This window comes from Phoxinus phoxinus (assembly GCF_949152265.1).
Source record: "Phoxinus phoxinus genome assembly, chromosome: 10".
Classification (NCBI taxonomy): Eukaryota; Metazoa; Chordata; class Actinopteri; order Cypriniformes; family Leuciscidae; genus Phoxinus; species Phoxinus phoxinus.
In genome coordinates, this window is record NC_136885.1 from 24,209,436 (window position 1) to 24,237,089 (window position 27,654).

Sequence of the window (27,654 nt, forward strand, 5' to 3'; positions counted from 1 at the left end):
CAGGGGATTGAACTTAAGCTGGATCCGGTACCCCTGCGGCACCTCCAGGTCCCACTGTTCCAAGATATCTGCTGGATACGGCTGTGGGTACTGTGGAGAAGACACTTCTCCAAACATGGCCAGCACACATTCACACACTTCTTCTAAGATGGTTTAAAACATTACTCACCATTGATGATTAAAATAATAATGTGGATGAACACAGATTTAGATGAAACGTAAAAAAAAGAACTTACCAAATTATTAGAACTTTTCCAGACATGCAGATTTCAATAGCACCTTCACTAAAATTATATTTTTAAAGCAGTCATTTTTTGCTCCGTAGTTTTTATGCGGCTTCAATTGCAATGCCTCTCTAGTGACAGAGCAAGGGTCAACTAACTAACAGGATAAGCATTTATTCATACTTAACTAATGCACAAATCACATGTATGACTCATGAAGAACTGATCAATGATTACTGCATCAACAACTAATAAGTCTATATGATTAATAGATTAAGTAATATATGAATTGCTATTAATTAAATGTATTATCATGTATTAAATCCTAAATAGCATATAGTATTAACTAATAGTGTAAATGAATATTGGTCAAACACAGTGCTTCAACTTCCAGTTGTCTGCTTTAATTAATCATTAGCTAATTGTTTTCAAATGTATCATTATGTTATGACTTTGCTTGTTGAAGCGCATGACTATTAACTAATAGTTAAGTAATATGTCATTATGATTATGGGTTTTGATATTATCGCATCATGTCGCAAAATGTCTACACTGGACATGACAGAGCATTGCAAGTCCATTTGTCCTTTGTAACAGGAGTGGTGCAAGAGCAAGAGAATAATATGTTAACATGAACAGTGTGTGAAGTGCTTCAAAAATATAAATACACTAATTTATTCATAGCATTTGTAAATGTGAAAAACCTGCATTAGGTAATAAATTAATAGAAGTTCAATGACATTTGTTGGCATTTTATTTACATTAGTTAAACATTAACACGCATATTATTGCGTAGCTATTTAAATATATATTAACTAATGTTCCATTAAGCACTACATAATGTTTCTTAATGATTTATTAATAAAGCGCTTACACATTGTAACATTTGTAGATTTTCTTTAAAAAAGTGCTTGATCATGGATTGAGTTTAATGAAATTTGTAAGCATTTTAAATTTACATTAAATAATGATCTGCTAATCATTATGTAACGTTTAGTAAAGTTCATTAGTAAACATTAACAAGCATCTGATATCTGTAGCTGTGAATATATTAACTAATGATCTGTTAAGCATTAATGTTTGTTAATGATTTACCAATGAAAGTTGTTAGGTTACCGTTGCTGGTGCAGTAATAATTAATTCATGTTTTAGTTCTTCATATATAGTCATATATTAACAATATGCATTAGTAAAGCATGAATTAATGCATATTAGTGCACCCGTATTGTAGTGTTACCAACGGTATTTTATTTTTACCCAGCAGAGGGAGATCAATTTATAAAATAATAATCTTTGACTATATTTTGAACCATTTTGACAAATTAGAAAAGACAAATTAGAAATAGGCACCAATTTTATTTAATTCACTTATTGCCTTCTGAAAGAGAACATTTGAAACTTCTTGTTGTTGTTTTTTCATTATAAAACCAGTTCTATATCGTCTTGACTGTTATGCACATGATTGAACCTGCTCTCAGGTTAACACTAAACACTGATAGTGTCTCGACTTGCACAGCAGATGCTAATTATTTGCCATTGTTTCTTCTATCCAGTCCAGGTAGTTCTGCACTTTAGTGTAGTAACCTTTAGAGCCACATCTTTCAGGACCCCATGACACAATGCCCCTCACTTCATATGGCTGCTCTTTAGTTCCATAGCCCAACATGGGGAAGAACAGAGGACCCCCGCTGTCACCTTTACAACTGTCAACACGTTCAACATTGCCTCCAGCACAGAACATGTTATCAGTGACAGACATATCCCCTGATTCACACTTATCAAGAGTATATTCTTGAACATGCCCATAACGCAAAATTTTACTTATTACGCCCCCGTCAAACCCTCCAAAACCCGATATAGTACCCATCGTGCCCTCCATTACAAGTTCATGCGTTCTGTTTGGCAAACACACTGGCCTGATGTTTGGACCGAGTGGCACCTGGGCAGACATTTTGATCAGAGCAATGTCATTGTCAAAGTTTGTTGAAGAACCACCCACACCAACCCTATGATAATTGGGGTGAATTATGATCTTCTTGGACTCCATAGTGACTGGGTTTTTGTCCTCATCATTAATTATTCCTCCAAGCCAAGGCATGGTGTAATTTTCAAATCCATCCACTACATGAGCAGCTGTCAGAGCCCAGAAATCACTGATCAGAGACGCACCACCTCTGGTAAATGTCTTATGGAAAAGCTGCCAGGGAATCTGCCCCAGTTTGGCTGGCTTTCCACCAAAGACTCTGCCACCAGAAGAGACTTCTGAATTCATTCCACACACTAAAACATAATATATATATATATATATCAAAATATGCGTAATGTAAAATAAAGTTAAATAACAGTAGTGCAAATGCACAAGTACAAAATTATATAAAATCTGTTTTTATCTGTCTGTCAAGCCACTATTATTACCAGGATAACAAGGAGGAATAACATCAATGCTGTTGTCTTCTGTCCATTTCCGGTCATTTGCACACTTGTATCTTACTACACAGGAGAAGGAAATAAAGGCAATTAGCCGTAATAGTCAGAATTTGTCAGTCACAAAAATAAAAATGGTTTTTTTTACAGTTTTCGACCTTTAGGAGTATCCTTAAATCTGTAGTAAGGCTCATTGCAGCGATACTCTATGACTGAGAGATATTCGTTGTGTTCTCCATTGATAAACTTAAAGGCTCCATTAGGCAGCAGATTTGGTTCTCCACAGTCAATAACTGCAATTACACATAGAAACAAAATTATGAATGGATGAAATGTAGCAAAATGTGATAATCAGGTGATGTGTATTTACTCACTCTTGCACTCTGGCAGTGTCAAATGCCATTGTCCATTACTCTGACACATGGACTTAAAACTTGCAATCTCTTTCTCTCCCTTACAGAATGCACAAGAAAAGAAAAGCACAATATTAAGGGGGGGGAATAAAAAAATGAATTCATGTCACATGTTGCTTAGGCCATCATCACCAAATTTATTTTTTTAATCTCACCATCATGAGCTTGTATCCTGGGTTACAGCGCACATGAATGTAGTCTCTGTACAAGTACTGGGCAAAAACTGGTGTGACTTTTCCATGGCTGATATTGTCTGGCTGCGGACACTTCACCCCTTTAACAGAGAAGTGAGCACATTAGACTAATAAACATTAGCAGAGATATTTGACGATTTATAGTGTTCTGACATCCACATAGAAAAACAGTAAATAAATATCCAGCATTTTTTCTCTCTCTCTCACTCCGCGTGGTGTAATGTAAGCTCCACCCCTGGCTCTGTCCGTATCTGTCAGTGTGATACTCCAGCTGGACAGAGTGAGTGCCAGTGTCGAGGACGCCAGGGCTTTTCCCTCCGCAGTACTTATGATCTTTTCCTAAGGCAGACACCTGAGAAAAAATGAGAAATAAACCTACAAAAATGTATTCATCTGAAGATAGACAGACGTTTGTAGCAAAACATACTTGCAGCCAGTGGTAAAGGCAGGTTGGTCCTTGATTGTAGACCTGCTCTATGTGGAAGTTCTGGCTAAAGGTGAGAGTGATCATGAAGCCTGGCTGCACAGAGATGCTGTAGACACAGTCCAGATCTTGTGGGGACATGTCTGGGTAACCAGGACTGGAGATGGTCCCCTCTAGTTCACTGTGCACCCCACCTCCACAGTCCACTAGAACAGGCGGGAAACACACACCGCTTGCTATATGTCTTATGCACCAGAGAAACAAGCGCGCGGTCATCTTTAGAATATTGTCTTTGAACTTCCGTTTCTGCGGTAGCTCTGTATATTTCTATGGCATCGCTCTTGAAGAGTAATTAGCTGGTGAAGTGGATTTACTTATTGTAGAGTTAACAAAAGTTATCATGAGCATTGTAATGTTTGAAGTGGACGTCATAACAAATATCAGTAGACCGGGAAGTTTTTAAAACGAGCGGTTCGTTCATAAATCAGTAAGATCTTCACTTCATGCCGTGGAAATACAAACCGGAAGACACAATACAACCACGCAGTGCTGAAAAGGGGAGGGGCTACATAGGTTATTATTTTTACATAGGTTACATAGGTTCATAGGTTATTATTTTTTGAGCTGGATGTAATGTTAGACAATGCTTTATATCAGTGCTATTTTTGTATTATACTATGACCGATTTTATTAATATTTTAATTAGCTTTTTTCAGTTTTAATTTTAGTAAAAATTGTAGTTATTTTGTTATGTGCTTTTGTCCTTTTTATTATTTTAAATCATAGAATATATATATATATATACATATATATTAGTTTTAGGCGACATTTATCATTTTCGTTTAGTTTTTCATTTAATATTTATAATACATTTTGTTTCAGCTTTATTTCAAATAAAACACCTTTTTTATTAGTTTTATTTTTGGTTAACAATGATAACCTTGATTTTTATATTGTTTTATATATTACATTATCATTATTATTTTGATGACTATACATTAGAATCCAATGATTAAATGCAAAAAGCTATTTATGCAAATAAATATGTAAATTGGTCAGAAATTTGAAATAAACTGTTTAAAATCATGAGTGTCAAAAACCTTTAACACCTCAGAAAGCTAAAAACAATCACCAACCTACATAATCAACATAAACAGCATGCTGAAAATGTAAAGATCATGACGCCTGGGTTGTTTTTAACGAACACACTCACAGGCGCAGGTGCGTTGGTCAGGCCTTAGTACGTAACCATGGTGACATGCACACAAGTAGGAGCCAAGAGTGTTGAGGCATATCTGTGAACATGGTGGATCTTTTACCACACTGGAAGACGAACACTCGTCTATGTCTAAGGGAACAAGTATATAAGGATATCAAGCATTAAAAGATGTACACAAAAAGTTATGGTGTTAATACAGCACTGAAATTGTAGCAAATTGAATTAAATAACATCCCATGACACTAGCAACAGTGCTCTTGTACCATTATTCAGCATATTGCTTTTATACAACAGTTCAATGAACAAGAAATAAATATTCAGCAATTTACATTTTAGACACATTATTGCCAGTTAATGTGTCTATTTTTGTTGCGTTAATATTTCCAAAATGAAGCCACATTCCCCGAGCAACACACCAGTAGTGTTTTGTTACTGAATGAATCAGTGTTTTTGAACGAATCAGTTGAGTGGATGATTCGATGACTTGCTCATAAAGACATGTATTGATGCAATTGCAGACCATAGCTATGTTACTATGCAAAAGTAGTGAATTTAACTCATATACAACGCTTGTGAATGTTTCCATCCCATGTATTTAAAAGAACAACATTTTCACTTCCTGTGAAACTGGTGCAATGTATCAATAATAAAAATGGAAGTTGCTGCAACTAAGCCACTGTGGTTATTTTTTCCATTATAATAAATTACATAATAATCAAATTTGAGGACTGAACTGTTGAATAAATTGGATTAAAAATCTAAAAGCAGAATATTTTACATCCTGATAGAACATGTTTAGGGTGGAAACATATTATGTACACAACACTAAATTGTTTGTAATATGCTTGAAACGTGTTTTTTTTTTAACTCACCAACAGCCTGGTAGAACGCAGTGAATCCCAAGTGTGACTCATGATTTGAGTCGTCTGTTAGAAAAACCAACTGGAGACGGTTACCGGGAGCCAAGATAGGCTTTACGCCTGGGTGAAACCTGTCGGTGGAATTCTGACCACAGAACTTCCCCAGAACCTTCTCATCAGACACAACCTGCACATAAATGAACCACATATGCTGAAGTATTAGAAATGATATGTCCTGCTAGATAAATGACTTACTAAAGCCAAATGATAGTAGTCACATTATGACATTTTCAATCCTAATTCACAATGCGGAGTATGACTTTCTTTGGAGACATTCCCCCAAAACACAGTATGAGGTGTGAATTGTGCAACATATCCACATGATACTGAAAATGTAAGTTGAAGCATCACTAACCGAGACAGAATCGTAGTAACAGTTTGGAGAGGGCTCAATGTCCAGGTGATTGAATGTTAGCTGGATCTGGTAGCCTTGAGGCACTTCCAAGTCCCACTGTTCTTGGAGATTCTCTGGATACGGCTGAGGGTACTGTGGAGAAGACACTTCTCCAAACATGGCCGGCTCACATTCACACACATTCACACATGCCCACAGCAGGCTGAATTAGCGTTTGAGAAAAAAACAGAAAAAGATCATAATGGTGTCATGGAGAATTCAGTAAATAGACACATGATGTTCTGAGATGGCATCGACAAATGTCAATGTGCACCAATGAGTTTTAGTAAATGAACAACACAATTGAATATACAGTATATGTTGTAATACATGCAAATGTTAAGAATTAAATCTAAAAACAACTTACCAAATTATTAGATGTATTCCATCCATAACAGATATGCAGATGTCAATACCTGTTTCACTACACTGGTAATGCAGTCAGTTTCCTTGTGATAAAGTTTATGTGGTTAACAATCACATATGAGAGAACAAGAGTCTAAAAGTCATCAAAAAAGGTAAACTTGTTTGATTTGGCTATGGCAGAAAAGAGAGAGAGAGAGAGAGACATGACTACTTTTCCCGTAAACCTTGCTGCGTTTTCAACTTGTTTACTCAAACATTAAGGGTTAAAGTCTACACAGATCATTTTCATGCATCTTTTCTATACAGATTATTAGATGTTTCCATCCTTGTCAGTTGCAAAGAAAGTGTTTGTCAATAAAGCAGTGTTGAGGAAATGAATCATAATTCATAAATATTTGCTGTTTAGGCGCCGCAGGTGAGCAATGACTTTAAAAGTCACAATAAAAATCAGGTTTATTTGATTTGGCTGAAGAGGAAGGCAAATCGAGGAAGGCAAAAGTACAAGGCATAGAAAAGCCATGGAAGAGAAAAAAGAGATGGCGCAGAATGAGGAAACATTTTTACAAAAGAAACTGAATGTCTTTACATGTGAAAATGATTTTATTAGGAGTATAAATCTTGAATCGTTTATGATAATAACAGATTATATATATTAGATAGACACTATGATGTGTATTATAATAACAACTGGTGTAGGTGAATATAATTTTAGTACACTGATGTTAGTTTTTTTCCATGGTTTCTTTGATCCAATCCAGGTAGTTTTGGACTTTAGTATAGTAGCCCTTGAAGCCATTTCCACATCCAGGAGGACCCCATGATACAATGCCTGCAAGACGATAAGGCTTGTCTGGAGACCCATAGCCCAGAACAGGGGAAAACAAAGGACCTCCACTGTCACCTTGACAACTGTCTATATTATCTCCTCCAGCACAGAACATGTTATGAGTGACAGGTAAACCTCTTGAATCACATTTATCAAGTGAATATATCTGAACAAGTCCCTCAAGCAGATATTGACTCCTTAATTTGTCTTCCGTACTACCAAAACCTGAGACTGTGCCCTCCGCCACAATTTCATCCGTTTTGTTTGGCAGACACACTGGCCTGATGTTTGGACCAAGTGTCACCCTGGCAGACATTTTGATGAGTGCAATGTCATTATCAAATTTGTTTGGGTTTACATTTTTACCAACTTTCTGATAATTTGGGTGAATTATGATCTTCTCTGTCTCCATAATGACTGGGTTTTTGTCCAGACCATCAATTAGGCCTCCAAACCAATTCATGGTGTTTTTTTCATATCCATCTACCACATGAGCAGCTGTTAGAGCCCAGTAATCACTGATCAGAGACGCACCACCTCTGGGACTTGACTTATGTAAGATCTGCCAGGGAATCTGCCCCAGTGCGACTCGTTTCCCACCAAAGACTCTTCCACCAAAAGAGACATCTGAATTCATTCCACACACTAAAAGAAAGAGAGAGAAATATGAAATATATGGGAAAAAAATTAAACCTAACAAGGCATATTTGGGTTAATAATCATATTCAGTATGACTGAGTACCTGGTTCACATTTAGGCAAATCATCTGTTAATTTTTGACCACTCTCAGACACCCAATTACCCTCTGCATTACAGGTAAAACTACCTGAGGAAAGGGAAGACCGACAAAGATGTGGAACTAACTACTTTAATCAATAATTACGACAATGATGTTCACATACACCATACACACATCTCACCAGTTTTATCCAGTTGATAATACTGAGATTTGCACTTGAAACTGATTTGTTTCAGATAAGTTGTTGGAGGATCCTTTTCTGATAGCTCCACTAATTCAGGAAGCTCTGGGTGGCCACAATCCACGGCTGAGGAGAAAAACAAGAAGAGTTTTTTTGTTTGTTTTTTTAAACAACACTAACCATTTTCAGCTTAAAGCAAAAAAGCATTTTTGGATGTGTACATTGATACGATATAAACAGGGCTTCCAATAAGAAGCATGGAGGATCTTTGTCTGAATTTCACAGACCACATCGCTAGCACTGCCCGGTCATGCAGATTTGCCTTGTACAACATCAGAAGAATCAGGCCCTTCCTATCAGAGCATGCTACACAACTCCTTGTTCAGGCGCTTGTTCTATCCAGACTGGACTATTGTAATGCTCTCCTGGCTGGTCTCCCAGCTTGCACTGTCAAACCTCTGCAACTGATCCAGAATGCTTCAGCTAGAGTGGTCTTCAACGAGCCGAAGAGAGCACACCTCACTCCTCTCCTCACAAAATTGCACTGGTTGCCGGTTGCCGCTCGCATCAAATTCAAGTCACTGACGTTTGCCTACAGAACAACCACTGGCACTGCTCCCCTGTACCTGAACTCATTACTTCAGACTTATGTGCCATCCAGAAACTTGCGCTCTGCAAGTGAGCGGCGTCTGGTGGTGCCATCTCAAAGAGGCACGAAATCTCTCTCTCGGACTTTCACCATGACTGTTCCCTACTGGTGGAATGATCTGCCTAACTCAGCCAGAGCTGCTGAGTCTGTAGCCATCTTTAAGAAACTGCTGAAGACGTATCTTTTTCGGCAGCACTTGAGCACTTGATCTAGAACTACTAACACTTTCTTATCTATTCCAAAAAAAAAAAAATGCGTTGGATTGTACTGTGAAGGGTCATAGCACTTACATACCGTTGTCCTACTGCTAGCTTAATTGCTTCTATTGTTTCTCATTTGTAAGTCGCTTTGGATAAAAGCGTCTGCTAAATGAATAAATGTAAAATGTAATGGAGGAACGAGTGAAGGAGACATGCTGAATGAAAATGCACGTTGACTCTCTGACAGTAGATGGCACTTTAGGAACAACAGAAATGCAGCCGACAATGAACTACAATGAACAGTTTTTTTTAAACTTAACAAAGAATAATTACATTTGTAACAAATATAGTTATTGCTCATTGTTAATGTTAGTTAATGCATAAACTAATGCTAACTAATGAGACCTTATTATAAAAGTTATTTTCCACTTTAATCTGTTTGAAACATAATTTTGTATTGTATTGTTTTGTGTATTTTGTTTTATTGTATTTAAATGTTCAGAGTTCTTTTTGTTATAAGAAAAAAAGAAAAAGTTATTAAACCTGTTATAGTAGGATAACACCTTTATAACCAACTTATTTCAACATTTTGATAATACTGTATACTGTAATAAAAGCTTTAGCAATTATCGTGACATGAAAATTTGATACCGTCACATGCCTAGAGCTGCCGAACATTTTTGGGCAATGTACTGTGATGTGCCCACCACAAGAAAGCTGTGTCAAATGGCTTCTTAGCAAACAGCTACTTAACAAATTTGTGCTAAGTGGCAGTTTTGTGAGCTCGTAACATCATCACATCACATCATTAACTGTAGACTATATAGGGAAACCGGTAGTAAAGACAGCCCATTTCATTCTAAGCACCAAAGAGAGGGTGGAAAATGATCCGGTAAAAATATAAGATATCTTCCCATGCATATCTTAAAAACAACTTGATCAGAAATCAAGAAAGAAATCAATTTCTCACATTCACAGGGGATAACAGGACTCCACTTTCCATTCTTCTGGCATGTGGATTCATACTCAACCTCGGCTGAATCATTCTGTGAAACAGAAAGTCACTTGCAATTATTAAAAAAAGGTTTTACTCAGAAGTGACCATATAAAGTACTGACTGCTATCATCTAACTGCGAAAGCATACTGTCAGAATTCAATTATATTGATTAATTATTCAATTATACATATTTTTCTAAATAGATTATTAATTTATACATTTTTATTAATTATATAATCCATCTAAATTTAATTCATCTTCATTTTTAACATACATTTCTTAAAATAATTCTCAACAAACCCATAACTTTAAGCTGCAGCCCTTCAGTCTGGTCAGGTAAAACCAGCTTGAAATACTTACTGATCGTAATACATGTCCTTTGTCACACTTCACTTTAACCTTGGAGCCCCTGGGATATTCGGAATCAGAATGCTGTGAAATCAGACTAGATGTTGGCGTCACCGGTCCAAAACAATTCATCTCTGAGAGAAAGTAAATAAACAACCACGCAACATGTAAATAAACACAGTACTTTTCAATCAACAATCAATATTCATATTAGTGCTGTGTTTTTTAATAGCAGATTGTTACATTTGATTCCATCAATCATGAATATATCCTATATCTTAATCAGTATATCCTTTTTAACAGCCACACCTTTCACTCTGTAACTGAGGCTAAATCCTCGGTTTTCTCCTTTATGGTCTGTATTGAAGACAATCTCAACCTTTTGAGACCTTGTGAGGAAGAACGGAGGGAGATCCCTTCCGCAAAATTTCTTAACATCCCCAGAGAGAGGTTTGATCTAAGAGGAATTGGTATAGAAAGACAAGAAAAGATTAATGAGGAGAAATACAAAGAAAAAGAGACAGTGTTGTATATAAAACATGTCGCATACAGTTAATGAGTCGATACACTGTCCGTTCTCTTTCATTTCCACATCAAACACGCCCGTGAACGTCAGCTCAAACTGCAGACCTTCCTCTACAGCCAGAGTGTAAGAACACACAGAGTTTTTAGGGTACGGTTCGGGCCGGCCGGGTGACGTCAGCACACCTTCTGGAGAGCCTGTGCGATCTTCACTACAGCTAACTAACAGACAGAAAGAAAACAACACCTGTCACTTATAGGGATTAAGTATAATTCAGGGCTGTCAACTGAATAAGAAATTAATCTAAATAATTATACAGGGGTGGACAAAGTACACAACTTCCTTACTTGAGTAAAAGTACAGATACTACTGGTCAAATATTACTCCTTTACAAGTAAAAGTTGTAAAGACAGATTTTTACTTAAGTAAAAGTACAGAAGTACTCATTTTTAAAAGTACTTAAGTATAAAAGTAAATGTCAATTCATTGTTTTATTATTGTTGCATTGTTGCATGTAATAACCAATTTACAGTACCTTATGCCTCTGAATCTATACCTGCCTGCCTACCCTCATATCAATATCACATTTATTTCTAAAACACAGTTCCAGTCGTGAGATTGAATAAGTCACTCAATAACATCCACAATGGTTTCGGACACACAAATGGCTGTTCCCAGTTTTTTGGCTTTTAGTATGAATATGTTAGCCTTGTTGTCTATAAGCTAGTGTGTTCCAAAACAATGACAACATTTGCATTTAGAAGACCAAACCCAACGTTGAAAATTAAAATCATGTTTATGTCAGAATCCAATGTCAGATGTACGTTAATCTCATTGGACAGACGTTGTATTGTGGTTGAAAATCAGGTTGAGGTCAGAAACCAACATCAGTCGAGTTCTGACGTCAACCAGACTTTCATTTCCACCCAAATCATCCCTGACGTTACTACTTTCAACTCAAGGACCTTGACAGAAATGTAGTGGAGTAAAAAGTACGATATTTGTCTTTCAAATGTAGTGAAGTTAAAGTAAAAGTTTCCAGAAAAAATAATACTCAAGTAAAGTACAGATACTCAAAAAGTGTACTTAAGTACAGTACTCAAGTAAATGTACTTTGTTACTGTCCACCTCTGTAATTATATGAAATGCAAACTAATTAATCAATTAGCACTATAGGCTATTATGACAGACAAGTGAATTGTTGAATATACATTAGAAAAGTGGTTTTAGAAATCAATATAATGTTTTATTTGTATATCATTGAAGCCTATCACTGACTTGAAAAGCACATTTGTAACAATACATTTTGTAATCAAATTTTTCAATCGTTCAGTTAAACAGGTCTTTTCATATTGGGACACATATCCGAGTGAACTGGCTTATTGGAATGTAGGGCATGCTGGGGATTGGTTCTATATATTGGTTGGTGCGCGATTGGATTTTGAGATGAAAACACCTTTTTACCATCTTCACCAACACCATTCTAATTGGCCCTCAAAGTTTTTCTGTCATGACAAATCTTGGAGTGGTAATGGATATCACAATGTTGATATGTTTGGTCTTGGTGGATCCACTGCTGATCCAAATAAGGCATTCATTCTGAAGGATTTGGTAATACTTGAGTCATTACTAGTGGGTTACCATGATCTTCACTCTAGAACTAATTATACATTATGCATTATTCATGTTAATTATGACCCTGCATATAGTAGTTCTTAGTAGTTCTCTGGGAAGTATGAAAACAAATGTAGTTATTGATTAGCTAATAGTGAACTACCACATTCACCTACACACTATTACTTATTCATTAATCAGAGCTTCTTGTTAATTAATAGTAGTTACCAGAGTGTTAATATTGCGTTACTCATTTGTTCGTGTGTTGTTATTAATTAATTGCAGAACAGTATTCTAAAGTGTTACAAAGTCAAAGTCAAAGTACCTTTATTGTCCCACAAGGGGAAATTGGATTTGCAGCAATGCTCCACATAAAACACATAAACATACAAGAACACTCACCAACAAAACCAACAAGCAGGGAAGAAATTCACATTAACGCCCAATGTACATAATGTATAATAAATAAATAAATAAAGTACAGGACACAATCAAGTGCAAAAATGCAAGTTGTGCAAGTTAATATAAAGTGCTAAGTGCCATTAAGGTGCCTCACAGCTGACGGAATAAAAGATATGTACATCCTCTTTGTTCTGCAGCTAGGAACTCGGTACCGCCGCTCAGAGGACAAAAGCTCAAACTCTGTTCTAAGGGGATGATCCTGGGAATGAGCTATAGCACCTAACTTTCCTCTGGACCTGTTTTATGTATAACTCCCCTAGTTGAGCCTGACTTCTCCTGGAAATCTTGCTCGCCACTTTGACCAGACTACCAAGTCTGTTTTTATTTGTCAGGGAGAGGCTTCCAAACCAAGCAGCAATGCAGAAAGATAAAACCGATTCAATAAAAGCACGATAAAACAGAGTCATCATGTCTGAAGAAACATTAAAAGTATTCATTTTCCTAAGGAAGTACATTCTTTGTTGGATTTTCTTTGAGACAGCGTCAACCAACGGTTCAAAACACAGTTTGTTGTCTAAAATGACTCCAAGATATTTATATGTCTCCACGGGCTCAATGTCCGTGCCCTTAATAACTGTGACTGTAGGGGGAGGTGGTGTCCTGCGAAAGTCAATGACCATATCCTTGGTTTTAGATACATTCAGCTGTAAAAAGGAACTATCACACCACTCTACAAAGTCACTGAGGACTGGCCCATGGTCCCGCTCATTCCCTGATAGCAGGCTTACAATAACAGAATCATCAGCAAACTTAAGTATGTATCTATCTTGGTACAAACTGCGACACTGGTTTGTGTACAGGATGTACAGGAGAGGAGACAGACAGCAACCTTGGGGGGAACCAGTGGACGTAAAAGTGACTTCAGATAGGGTGCTGTTTGCCCTCACGTGCTGGGATCTATCTGTTAAAAAATCCAATAACCAGCCCACCAAATTCAAATCAAGGTTAAAATCCGCAATCAGTCTCTCAGCGAGCAGAAGGGGCTGAATGGTGTTAAAAGCAGAAGTAAACACAAAATCACACTCACTCTCATACATTTGGACCTGGAAGAGAGCTTTGAGTGTGAGGACGATTCCTTGAAGGTGTGTGTGGGTTTGAAATAGTTTTTTTTTTTTTTTTACTGTGTTCTGTGCAGAAGTGCAGTTTTATGTTCAAGGGAGTGTGTGAAAAATAAAATGTTCTACAGTGTATACTTTACATAAATTATTTATATTTTACCGAACTTTGCATTAATCATTCATCAGCTGGAAAAAAAAAAATCTGAAAGGGATTCGAAAAACAATATTTCATGTCCATGTATTTATTTATGCTAAGTAACAGAGTGATTTACAGGATAATAAAAATCATAAATCCTTATATAATTATTTGTAAATTAAAATGTTAAATTGACAGCCCGAGTAAAAATGTCTTAAAATCTCATTCGAACACAACCATTCATTACCTTGGCAGGTGTGCTTATCGGGGTCAAGGGTGTAACCTGGTCTGCAGAAACAGCGATAACCTCCAATGTAGTTATTGCAGAGTTGGGTGCACTCATTATCGGGGTCCTCACACTCATCAACATCTAAAAGTCAGCAGGATTTGATGTTAAAGCATTGGCTAAGAAAACATTCTCAATGACTCACAATGTTATATGCTTTCTGTATTACTCATCATCTGTTACTCACCCTGAATGCCGTAAAAGCCTCGAAATCCAGTGTGTCTCTCGGGGTTCGAGTAGTCTGCGAGAAATGAAACAGAGAGACAACCACCAGAGGAGGAGTGGAGGGAAGGGTTGATAGACGACTGCAGCTCTTTCATGGACTTGCGCCCACACAGAGTGATAAGCAGTTCATCATCTGCAAATACCTGGACAAAAAATTTTGTCACTAACAAATACACAAAATATAAATCATTTATGTATACACTGTAGAACATTTTATTTTTCACACACTCCCTTAAACATAAAACTGCACTTCTGCACAGAACACAGTAAAAAAAAAAAAAAACTATTTCAAACACACACACACACACCTTCAAGGAATCGTCCTCACACTCAAAGCTCTCTTCCAGGTCCAAATGTATGAGAGTGAGTGTGATTTTGTGTCCGGTTGGAGCACACTCTTTCCAAGTCAGGCTGGAATCGGGGTCATACCCTCGTGGGTGTCCAGGAGACTGCACCCATCCAGTCAACGGCACTGACCCACAAACGGGAAGGAGGAGGACAATAACACTGGACAAGGAGGGGAAAGTCAGGTAAAACTCATGCATAATGGAGAATGAAGGAGAAAATAGTAGGGTATAAATGAAAAAAGCAGAAAAGTCAAGTATAGACATAAACAACAAACCCGATAGATAGATAGATAGATAGATAGATAGATAGATAGATAGATAGATAGATAGATAGATAGATAGAATGATCAGATACAGATGACATCATTGGATGGATGGATAGATAATATAGTCCATGCAATTTTTGTTTAGCTGAAAAATGACTACATGAGAAATACATACCAGAAAACAATCATGATGAGAAGTGTTAAAACATAACTCGCTCTCTCCTGTTTCGGCACTTTCACTTTCCTGCTCTGTTTGCATCATCATGTCCCAGCCCCCTTTTTCCCTAAAAACAGTCGTCAACATCCTTGAGTGTATGAGTGTTTCTCAACATCTGCCAGTGGGCGTTCACCCTGAACTGACGTGAACTGTAGCGGAGATGTAGAGGCTGTTCCAGGCAGATACAAGCCTCATATATATTGTTTATTCGTTCATTTAAAATGATTCAGTTATTCAAATATATAAGATTTGTATGTAGAGTGGCCCCCACAAAAAAAAAGTAGGCTACACACTTTTGAACACTTACCAATATATCAATCCAGGTAAACAGGCTGAAGGGCTTGTCCCTTTAAAAAAATACCCTTTACATCAGGTTTTAGTTTATGTCACAGCCATGAATGATGATTAGCTATTTGCTAATCTTCACTACCTTTTATATGCTGAATAAAGAATACTGTCAACAATTAAATTATTTATATAAATTTTTTAACCCAATTATTTTGCATTCGTTTCTGTAAAAAGAAAAGAAAAGAAAAAAAAAGCATTTTTTTTCCTTAATGCATATTTTTATTATTTCAATTAACTTACAACTTGTGCTTGTGCGCAGTTATACAACAGAGATGTGCAGCCAAATACATGGGCTACAGTGCAATGCTGAAATCCATGCTTTCTATTCAACCTGAGCCTAAGTACGCCCTCTGGTGTCAGAAATGAGGAAGAGAGGAAAGAGAGGGAGAGAGGAGGGCAGAAACAGAGTTGAAGGGAAGGGGGGCACAGAGGAAGAAGAGGTTCTGCACTCTATTGTTTGTATTTTTTTTTCCAACAACCATTTACCGTAACAACCACACAAAAAAGGTCAAATGGTGTCATTAAACATGTTAACTCAATTCTGATATGTCATTTAACAGAGGTGTACTGTACTATGTGAAATGTTATAGTGAAGTAACAATTTAGTTAATTTTGTTCAGGTTGAGTAGTTTTTAAAATTGTGAAGATGTGCTAATGGGTTACACTTGACCTTTATTCAACGCAACAGAACATTTAACAATTACCTTACATGACCAATGCTAACATACTCCACAAATTATGCTAAATTACCAATTACTCCGTCTTACATAGCTTGAATGAGCTGTGCTAAGTAAGCTTTATAAGATACCAATCAAAGGAAGTAAAACCGAAAGTGTAACTAGCTTTATTTAAAAAAACCAAGGAAGTAAAATAGTTCATTATTACAGAAAGAAGTTTCTAGTGCAAGACATGAATCCCACTTCTGTTGTTCGAGTTTGGCTTCTTCTTTATAAAATAAAATAAAAAACAGGGGAGCACATAGTGTGCTAGGGGGTCTGAGGTAAAGTTTGTATGATAAAGTTATAGAAAATTTGTTTTAAAAAATAATAACATTTCGGAACCCTTTCATTTCTCATTTTATTCATCTACTTTTAAAAGGTTGGTTAAAAAATCATGTGATAAATCACAATTATTTGATTATTTTGACAGCCATAGTTTCAAGTTTCTTTTCAGGTGTTTACGTCTAACGGTACTCTAATGGTGGGTAGAAAAATTGGTTTCAAATTTCAAATTAGTTGAAGTTGGCATGAAACGGAAGTTGCAATAGTCTTTTCTTCCCTATTGTGATATATATATATATAATACTGTATCTAAGTGAAACAGCTTCTCAATTTTTTTAAATATTTATTTATAATAAGTACTGCAATATCCCCCAAAAAACAAGAATTGCCCATTTTGATTTTTATTGTGACATTAGTTGAAAGTAAATATTGTCTAGATGCTATTTTACACATTCTTTCTTTTCTTTTTTTCATATAAATTGGACTATGTACAGTAAAACATATAGCTATAAAAATCTATTGTTTTCAGAAAGGGTTGATTATATTTTGGGGTCCACGGCATCGAACAGTAAAAAAAAAACTGATCTAAAGTATGCAATACAGTAACACCATGTTACCATTCAAATAAAGTGTATCTTTATGACGCCAACAGTTCTTATGAATGTATGCTATAAAAATCTGATTAGATGAGTTTGTTTACATCACATTGGTCATTCAAATCTTTATATTAAAAATCTTTATATATAGTGTATGCGTGTTCCAAAGACAGCACATTTTGTCTTAGCTATATATGTTGGAGATTAGATAAATCATTTGAGGAAATACCTTTTTCCATTAACTACTGGAGTAAAATATTAGATATTGGTATTTAGATGGTCTTCTGTGCACCAGCATAAGAGCACTCACATTAGAGAGTACAGTAATGATATGAAACTACAGTGCTAACAGTTCTGACCAAATGAGGAAAAGAGTAACACACACACACACACACACACACACACACACAGTATCTTCCACAAACGTGTCTGTGGGTTTTCATGTCAGACCTAATTTTTTCTGACATTTAGATCACACAAATGTGTGATTCAGAGCAGATAACAACATACATTCACATCTATTTTGCAAATAAAAAAAATTCCACCCTTTGTCAATCCCTTACATTTTTTTTCCCCTTCAGTTGGTGTAAATCCTAGTTAAGTAGAAACTTATCTCAAACTTTTGACAGCTTAATCATGCCTGATATTATCTAAAGCACTCATGATGTTTTAGTTTGGATGTTTTAGTCACTGCTTTACTCAATGCTATTACTGAGAAATTTAAATCACACTAAATGAAAGTCTTGTTGCAGTGTTGACATTCTCTCGGGGTTTAATGCTGTGAACAGGAAGGAAGGCGAGAGAATGCAAGCTCAAGTGCAGAGGGTGGATAGAGGTATAGGGGCTTTCCAGTGCATTGGGCAGAAAAAAAAGAGTAACAGAGGGGGTTAAGTGTTGGTGACGTAAAAAAAAGAGCCACAAAGGAAATTGAGAAAAAATGATTCCCCTGCCTGCAGCCGATGAACAGAGACACCACACAAAAAGATAGAGCAAGTGCGTGCGACAGACAGAGAGAAAAGAGAAGATAACTGACACAATAGCGTCAGCATGACCGAATAATCATCAATTCCTTGGTAACGTAAAAAGAAGACTCAAGATTTTTAGAATCACTTCAAGTTTTCATTGTTTAGTGGACAGACTTCATATGACTGCACAAAACTATTCACACTGAAAGGACCAAACCGAGACAACAGTGAAAGTAGCCGAGATGGCAGAAGTGAAATGTCAGAAAGGTGAGATTTTCATATCCTTTCTGTACAAACTACTTTTATTTAAAAAGAGCTGGGTTTTTATCCATTTCTATTCAAATCGTTTTTGATATATAATGTACTGGGAATGCTGTTTTTAATATTGACATCTATAACAGTGTGTTTTAATCATTGTATCACTTATAGTTGGTAAAAAAAAAAAATGTATGAAAGCAGTTCACCAAACAATATGTGAAAAAGAGCGATCATGACTTATTTTTTCTTTACTGCAATGTTTTACAGCGACAAGATTATTAAAGTAGGCTACATTTATATATTTATTTTGTTTTGAGTTCTATGCTAATTTAGTAACATAACTTCCCATACAATCGACTGTAAGGCACGGGGTATTATTTTTACTCATATTGTTTTCATCAAGGTGAAATCAGCCCACTAGAGTGTCATATGCAGGACATCCTGTACTGTAACCCTGCTAACAAGAGAGCTTTTGATGATTCCCGGAATGTATGAATTAACATAACACAGGATATTCTGTATTAATTTGAAATAATGATATATTAGATGTATATTAGATGGAATAAAAAGTATATATGCACCACATTATAAAACAAAACAGCATTTAATTTAATGAAAGATAGCTCAAGGACAGTTCTCAAGCAAACCATTTCACAATAATAAGCTTATTTTATCAATTATAAAACTATATATAATTCAAACCGAAGCCAACAAGTATTTGAACACTTTCTGGTTCTCAAAAAAGTGCATGATGTTCATAATTAATGTGATAATCTCAGAACTTGAGGAGAACAGACTTCATTTGGACTTCAACATTTGGTTATAATTGCAAAAGTGATTTTTATTTATTTATTTTGGTGAGAAAGACTCTAGCATCATTTGATTGCATATTCTGCTTAGTTTTCTTTTCTTTAATCTACTGCAATGAAATCTATATGGTGTAAAATGATAAATAAATATTCTGTCATCACTTACCCTGTTTTGTCCCAAACAAGTATGACATTCTTCCACAGAAAACAGCAGAAGATATTTTGAAGAATGTTTCATTGTGTTTTAGTCAACGAAAGTCGAAGGGGTCCAATATTATTGTTTTGGACCCCATTGACTTCCATCATATGGGCAAACAAACATAGAGACATTTTCCAAATACATTTTAGAGTCACTAAAATGGTGCTGGGTTTAATTTTGAAAAAACATTTTTTAGCTTTTTTCAGGTCATATGCAAGCAACTTCAACAAATTACTGCATTATTGGCTTTTAAATACGTAGTTTATAAATGATAGACTTCTCTTGTGACTGTGGAGTATTGTGCAAAAACTGAGCGCTCTTCCTTTTACAGGGACATATTTGGATACCATAGAAAAATGTAAAACCTGCCCACATGATACATTTACTGATGAGGAAAATAAAATGGATAAGTGTCGAGCCTGCAGGGAGTGCACCAGCAGTAATTTCACATTCCTTTACTCTTTTTTTTCGTACAAATAATGCTACATGTCTTTTTCAGGGAGTAATGGTTTTTGTATGTGTGTGACAGACAGTAACTTGGTGATGGTAAAGAAGTGTGAGGCAGACAAAAACACGGAGTGCAAGTGTAAGCAGGGATACTACTGTTCACAGACAAGTGATTTCCACTGCGATCACTGCAATCCTGTCGCCACGTGTCCTCCGGGAAAAGGGGTCGCCAGGCCGTGTAAGTATCTACCTTTGCTTATGTGGTGCAGGGCTTTTCAAAATGTATGATGCTACAGACCTCCAAATATAACAAAAGTAATACATGTCTTTATATTATTTAAAAAAAAAATAAAGACATCTACATTTTGTAAAAAATAAAACTATTATAAATATGTGTAAAATATTATCTGTAAAATATTTTCTATATTGAGTTGACACTATCCTTTCTATCTGTCAATGAAGTAAAATAATATGTTATTATTTATTTAATTATTGCTACCCCAACATATTATTTGAACACACACACATAAATATATGTATGCCGTTAATTTGTAGACCAATCCAAAAGGCATATTTGTCAGGGGTCCCTCTGGAATTTCCAATGGATTTTTAGAATTGTGAAATATAATCTGTGTTTATTATTACTAAACTCTTCATTAAGTACATACATTATGCACTGTCATACCACAAATGTGACTTTTGAAATCACTCACTGTGCGCTTTTAAAAATCTGATAGATGCTATACAATAAGGAATGCAATTGTCCATTTCATCAAGTACCTAAACACAGATCCTTATAGTAGTTGTAGCCCTTATTTAGTGGCTTGTTAGCCATGCACTTGCTTAAATCCATCTATATATCCCTCGATATGTCTTCCTAAGTTAATGTCCTCTTCTGTGTGATGACTCTGAAAACTGGTTCAAAGACTCCGAGAAGGGAAACTAAACCTGAATTAAACCAATCATGAACTGTGTGAAAATAATACTACGCTTTGCCACAATATCCACAATGACTCATATATTGACAGGTCAAAAAAGGAATCAGTTGAGTTTGCATTCAAGCATGTGTTTTGTGGCTATACCTGTCGGAAGATCTGCAATGGTTTGAACCGCTTCCAGTGTTCGTACTGGAACATGTGGCAGGAGGAATGTTGAATAACTGAAGTTGTGTTGCAGACACGTACCAGACAGACACTGTGTGCAGCCCCTGTCCAGCAGGAACCTACAGTGATGTGAACGACTACGTTTCCAGCTGCAAAAATTATACAAGGTGAGAGTCAGTTATAAGCTGCAGTTTATAAACATTTGCAAACAAATTTTTCCTCACATGATTTAATAGAGACTCAAATTTAGATATTTAGAGCAGACTGACAGAGAAACACAACACTACTTATAAATTCAAAAAATCCCCCCACACACAGTGTATGACTATAGTTCTCTAAATTGAAATGATCTCTTGTGAAACTATTGCTGGAATCAGAAGCTTCTGACTCACATTAATGATTATTCCCAATTTATACAACCAAAGATGTCTTGTCTTCTTCTTCTGCTATTTTTAGAAACACATTACAATAAGGTCTCATTTGTTAACACTGGGTAATACATTAACTAACATAAACTAAGGATAAACAATATATTTCACAGCATTTATTAACCTTTATGCTCATGTTAGTTCACAGTGCATTAACTAATGTTAACAGATACAACTTTAGATCTTAAAGACGTATTAGTAAATGTTGAGATTAACGTAAGATTAATAAATGCTGTAGACGTGTTGTTCATGGTTAGTTCATGTTACCAAGTTGCCATTTTTCTACACATTTTATTTTTCACCTATGCTCTTTTTTCTTTTCCACCTCCATCTGATAAAAAAAAGTCATAGCTTTAATGTATGTAATTAACCATGACTGGTTTTACGTAAACGACGTGTCTTGTGTAATTCTCCCACACAAAATAAAACCGCTTCCATTAAAAAAAAAAAGACAAAAAGTATAGACGTACATTGTAGGAGGGTGGGTGGGTATCGCTTCCTTTCTCAACCTCTCTTTGACATATTAATACACACAATATTTCTTTCCTTTTTTTCTACACGTACACAAAGTAGGCCTACGCGCAATTCAAAAAAAGTACACTCATACATAATTATTTTCCTTAGCTCAGTCGCGCTAGACTATATAAACTTTAGAAGTATATAAACTTTCATAAAAGTTTCCCATCTGAAATGAATTACCTCCTCTGTTATTTTACAGTTGTGATGATTTAGGTCGAAATATAGAGGATCCTGGGACCAGCGTATCAGATGTTGTGTGTGGACCTATTCAAACATGTAGGCCTACTACATGTGAGTCTATGGAAATGTCACCATGTTCAATGTATTTTTTTCATAATCAGTCAAATAAATGTATTTATTCATTTATTCATAAAAAGAGTTGACCTGTGCTCTGAGGTCACTATTTATTCTTTATTTCAGCTTGTTCTTGGGTGTTACCTGCTAGCCTGTGGGCAGGGATAGTTGTTACTGCCTTGATTGTATTTCTGGTCCTGTTTATAATGTATTGGAGAAACAAACATCAGTCAAAAAGATCAGGTAAGTGTAACATAGCCTATATCGGGAAGCAGAATGTATTTGTGAACAGAATCATGTTAAAGGTGCAATAGGTGATTCTCTACAGAAATCTTTTTTGTTATGCTGGTTGAAAGTTTCCTCATATCCTGGTAGCAATTAATATGTTAAGCGGTCAAAAATGGTTTATCTGTGGTAATAGGACCATAAAATGTTTGTTCAATCATTACATTCGGTCCGAATGAAATGATACCATCTCAGACAACGTGTGATTGCATGTCTGGTGCGCGACTTGATACTTGTATCCCCTGTGCTTTTTGTTCAATTTAAAACAAAACAAAAATGTCTGGCTCGCGCAGCCTGTTCACGCACGCAGACACCACACGTCATCAGCGCGTTTCACGTAGCCTACACACTGTGCAGACCCGCAGACAGAGCGAGAATGGCAGGCAAATTGTCTAACTTTCCTTCTGAACCGACAAGTGGCAATTATCAACATTTCAGGTTTGACAGTACAGTTCTATGTGCCGTACTTTGCCCTATGCAGATAATTCAGTGAGATTCGACTGTGTTGCTACCCTGGAAATCCAGAGTTCTCGCGAGAGCACAATTTGAATTTTCTCAGCGAATCTTTTGAATGCTCTTCAAAAGATATTTTCAAAAATCTTTTGAATGCTCAGCATTAATCTTTCAGATTTAGGTCTGGATTTCCAGGCTACTGTGTTGCCATCATGTCCTGAAATCGCAAATAAAGCTGAAATACATTGTCATACAGGTCAACTTCTGAATCTGAACTGGAATAATTTCACAATCACACAATGTTACTTATGTATGGAAGCACGCGCTTCTGTTTCTCACCTCACTGTACTCTACTGTAAAGTTTTCTCACCGCTGAATGACACATGCACGTCGTTGTCGATCATGGTCGTCTCGCTTCTTGTCTGTGCGCGTTCATGAGTTTGGAGGATGCGTGACTTTGGACGGCGATTTTCAGGGAGGGTGGGATGATCCATAGACAGTATGGGATGATCGGATGCTTCCAATCCTTAGCAGGCTAAAGTTAGCATTTCCCAGATCACCTATTGCAATTTTAATGTTCACGATTTACAATCAATTCTGACAGCACATAGAGAGAGCGCGAAAGTGCTAGTTATGCGGAATGCCCTATTGCTTTCTAATTAGCAGATGTGCACGCGCTTCATCATTAGAATAAAGCCAGGAATCATCAGCATGAAAGATTGAAAAGAACAAATCTAAGGACATACAGATCTGATATGAAGTCAGCTTGTCATAATATTTCCTCCCATCTCAACCATTTCTACTGAGTGGTCAAAAAAAGCCTTGACTTCATATCAGATCTGTAGGTTGTAGATCTAGGTTGAATTGTCCCTGATAAGCAAGCAGCATTTTGCATTGACATACATAAAAAGGGTCATTTACAGTAGCAGTATCAGCAGATTTGATTGATAGGAAAAGCCAAACCCTGTCTCTAATGCTAGATGCATACCTACATAGGCAATCCATAATGCTTTGCCAGTCATTGAGGGATGAATAAACTTGCTCTAAAATCCTTTAATATGTAATATCTAAGTACATCTGCTGCAGACACTGTTCATCGGGGTGAATGTACACAGTCAAATCCTGCATACACGCTTCTGCTGTGTGCCGTCAAAAAACGTTCAGCTTAGTGCACAAAATGCCTATGATTAAACTGATGCTGGTAAACCACATCCTATCAGTTCTACATATGCACACAGACTTGTATCAATGTGGTGTAAACTGCACAACAATCTCTCTTAAAAATACTAGACACGTCACACATCTGATGATTGTTGCTGGAAGTAAAATACAGAATACTGTAAATTAAACAGCAAATCTAAACATCAACAATAGCTACATGTTAAATGTGAATGAAATGTAATTTTATATGTTGTGCATGTGTGTTCTCAGAGATTTCTTTAAGCCCCATCTCGCCAGTGCTTCCTCCAGACATCCTGAAATACCCTGCAGACTTTGACATGGAGAAATGTGCAGAATGTGACAAACATAAAGGTAAAACTCTTTGTTTTCCTCGAGTTTCCCTCTGATAATCACACACATATGCAACAAAAAGGCATTGTTCCTCCTTGCACATAGACTAAGACTACCATTATTTGTTCATACACCTCTCTGTAAAATATTTATTTACATCAGGGGTCTTACGGACAGGAACAGGAAGATCTATTGTTTTATATCAAACTCAATTTTGTAGAAATGTTTTAAAATATGTATATTATTGTAGGAACCGCTTAACATGCAATGTAAACAGTTATGCATACATTATTATGAGGGGAGAAGTCCTGAAAAGGTTAAAGGCAGTATACATACTACCTCACAGTTCTCAAGTGTTATCTTTAGTCATTGACATTATGACATCCGAGCTGTAAAGCAGGCAACAAATATTTAGAAAAGCAGATTATTCTACTACTGTATTTTAATTTATCCGAATCCAATGCTGACTGAATGTCCAATTTCTTTTATTGAAATATGAAATGTATTTGTACAGAATAATGAATTTAAACACAAATGAGAGGACCGAATGCTTTTGAATGCATTTGTATATATTTAACATCATCAACCCTCTAATATTTCTAAAACTGTTACCTGGAAATCTCACACAGCATTCTAGAATCTCACCAAAAATTCCTACAGTAGCCTATGCATACAGTCAGGAGAGTTTCGAAATGAGCAATACCAAATTTGTGATGACTTCAGACTTGGCTTTGCGTCACTATATAAAACGATTTGCAGTTTCCTTTGAACTCGTCTGATCTTATCAACTCACACACAGGAGGATATAAAACCGCATAGACATCGTCTTTCACTGCATGTCAAATAACCTAGTAGTGTTTTGCTGTGTTGGCCTCCCACGACTCCTACACTTTCCTCCTTCATTAATTTGGTGCGGGCGATAAAGTATTTGATGTCTCTGCTAAACATGGGGTCTGAATCGCAAACCAGTCATATTGTGACAGCAGGTACAGAGTTTCCGGTTTGTACACTAAGCAGCTTTTCTGATCTGATCTCATAAGGCGAATTTACGAGAAACTGATTACAACTGATCTGGACATTTTTCACATGTTAGTCACATTTATTGGACATTTATTGTTAGTCACATGATCCTTCAGATGTTGAAACAGAAATCCTAAGACAAACCACTCTGGTAAAAGAATATCTGAAAAAGCATGTAAAGAGAGTTTAAAATACTTATAAGTTCAAAGAAAACAAAAATGCGACTTATAGTTGCGACTATATATCAAAATTAATTCATACTGACTGACATGAACCAAGAGAAAACATTACCGTCTACAGCCGCGAGAGGGCGCTCTATGCTGCTCCTGACTGTAGCCTATACCCCTGAAAAAGATAACTGAAAACAATTGAAAACTGTTAACTGAAACTTTAACTTAAAGACAACTGAGAAAGACTAAACACAAACAAAATGCCCCCAAAAAGAAAATCGTATTCTGTAGATTACAAACTGCAGGTAAAATTCCGGACACATATTCAGCCTGTTGTTCTGTGTGCTATTGTGAAGTTGAATAACTTGCCTTTCCAGATTAAATGTCTGTTCTTAGTCTTGGATTTTGTGAAATAAATGTCTAAATAAATGCGACTAGTCCAGTGCGACTTAAGTTTTTTTTCCTTTTCATGACGCATTTTTTGACTGATGCGACTTATGTACTCCGGAGCGACTTAAAGTCAGTAGATATTGAGATGAGCCGATCACTGATCAAGAATTTTCTTTTTCTCTTCCTCAGCTGAAAACTACACAGACATGGACAGTAGCATACAGTGTGATGGAGTTATGCCAATGATGATGTCAGAAAAATACAGCCAATCAACAGCCGCAAATGGATATACAGACAGTCACAGCACGTATCACTCCCTTTATCAGTCGCAGCCACAGGAGTCTGAATGGAACGATGAACTTTGACACATTAACTCCATATTATTAACCTGACACATAGTGAAGAATAGTGTGTATTAACAAAAATCTAAAGTGTGGATTTATCTATTAACCTGACACATAGTATTAACAAAAATCTAAAGTGTGGATTTATCTATCAGTGTAGAAGCTTTACTTCTGTTCTTGGTAGAATGTGTGTAAATAACTAGATTTTATTTTTCACTGTAAATAATACATCTGATAGACCTACTGTACATTCTACAATATTCAAGATGAATGAAAAACAACATTGTCTTTAGTTAAGAGGTCATTTTTTTAAGATGTTTCATAACATTTCATTGTAAAGCGCTTTGAGTGCCAAGAAAAGGGCTATATAAATGTTATGATTATTATAAATTGTTACATTTTAATACAAATGTTGTATTTGTGGGATTCAAATGTACAAAGCCAAAGAGATGAAGACTGTCACGTGTCATTCCAGGTCTTACCAGAAGAGGGCGCAATAGACTAAGCTTGTCCTTTTAAACCTCTGTCAGACCGAGTTATTTTCACAATTAAATCTCACTGGCGAACCTGTCAGTCGGTCAAAAGCACGTACTTCACTACAAAGCAAAACGTATGAGCCAAAACAAGCTTGTCCTTTATTGGTGATTGAAATGGACAATCTTAGCAAATTCCTTTTCCAAGTCTATTGTCGAACCCTAGAGGTAAAATGAGAGAACTGCTAGGTGGAAGCCATTTGATTTTTCACTGGCTGGTTGAAAGATATTTCGTTCAAAAGGCAAGGTTTTTTTTTTTTATGTTTTTGAAAGAATATTCAAAATATTCCTGTGTGGTGGCAAAGCTGAAATTTCAGCAATCATTGC

At 36.2% G+C, this 27,654-nt stretch overlaps 3 protein-coding genes across 4 annotated transcripts; 1 reads left to right on the forward strand and 2 right to left on the reverse strand.

Annotated features, from left to right (window-relative positions):
• Window positions 1-1,560: 1,560 nt before the first annotated feature.
• LOC307005558 (complement C1s subcomponent-like) lies at window positions 1,561-6,733 on the reverse strand. The gene is made up of 11 exons (XM_079625815.1): window positions 6,580-6,733; window positions 6,174-6,375; window positions 5,771-5,945; window positions 4,893-5,027; window positions 3,683-3,885; window positions 3,463-3,607; window positions 3,217-3,335; window positions 3,023-3,101; window positions 2,807-2,941; window positions 2,640-2,714; window positions 1,561-2,504 (listed from the first exon to the last, which is right to left on the reverse strand). Exons 1-11 carry the CDS (start codon window positions 6,603-6,605, stop codon window positions 1,747-1,749), a joined length of 2,052 nt encoding a protein of 683 aa, XP_079481941.1. The 5' UTR covers window positions 6,606-6,733; the 3' UTR covers window positions 1,561-1,746.
• A 424-nt stretch (window positions 6,734-7,157) lies between these two features.
• LOC307005559 (mannan-binding lectin serine protease 2-like) lies at window positions 7,158-23,788 on the reverse strand. Of its 2 annotated transcripts, XM_079625816.1 has the most exons (14): window positions 23,698-23,788; window positions 22,765-22,817; window positions 21,359-21,528; window positions 15,612-15,720; window positions 15,132-15,330; window positions 14,786-14,966; window positions 14,560-14,682; window positions 11,070-11,263; window positions 10,829-10,976; window positions 10,532-10,653; window positions 10,144-10,219; window positions 8,325-8,450; window positions 8,147-8,230; window positions 7,158-8,049 (listed from the first exon to the last, which is right to left on the reverse strand). In XM_079625816.1, the coding sequence occupies exons 4-14, from the start codon at window positions 15,623-15,625 to the stop codon at window positions 7,301-7,303; spliced, it is 2,016 nt and encodes a 671-aa protein (XP_079481942.1). In that variant the 5' UTR covers window positions 15,626-15,720; window positions 21,359-21,528; window positions 22,765-22,817; window positions 23,698-23,788; the 3' UTR covers window positions 7,158-7,300. The 2 variants fall into 2 exon arrangements, with proteins under 2 accessions (XP_079481942.1, XP_079481943.1); XM_079625817.1 differs by lacking the exons at window positions 21,359-21,528; window positions 22,765-22,817; window positions 23,698-23,788 and having other exon boundaries at window positions 15,612-15,737.
• On the forward strand, window positions 18,376-27,201 carry LOC307005561 (tumor necrosis factor receptor superfamily member 5). Its single transcript, XM_079625820.1, has 8 exons — window positions 18,376-18,830; window positions 20,161-20,268; window positions 20,359-20,514; window positions 21,453-21,546; window positions 22,526-22,617; window positions 22,747-22,863; window positions 24,790-24,891; window positions 26,640-27,201. The coding sequence occupies exons 1-8, from the start codon at window positions 18,806-18,808 to the stop codon at window positions 26,813-26,815; spliced, it is 870 nt and encodes a 289-aa protein (XP_079481946.1). The 5' UTR covers window positions 18,376-18,805; the 3' UTR covers window positions 26,816-27,201.
• Window positions 27,202-27,654: the final 453 nt, after the last annotated feature.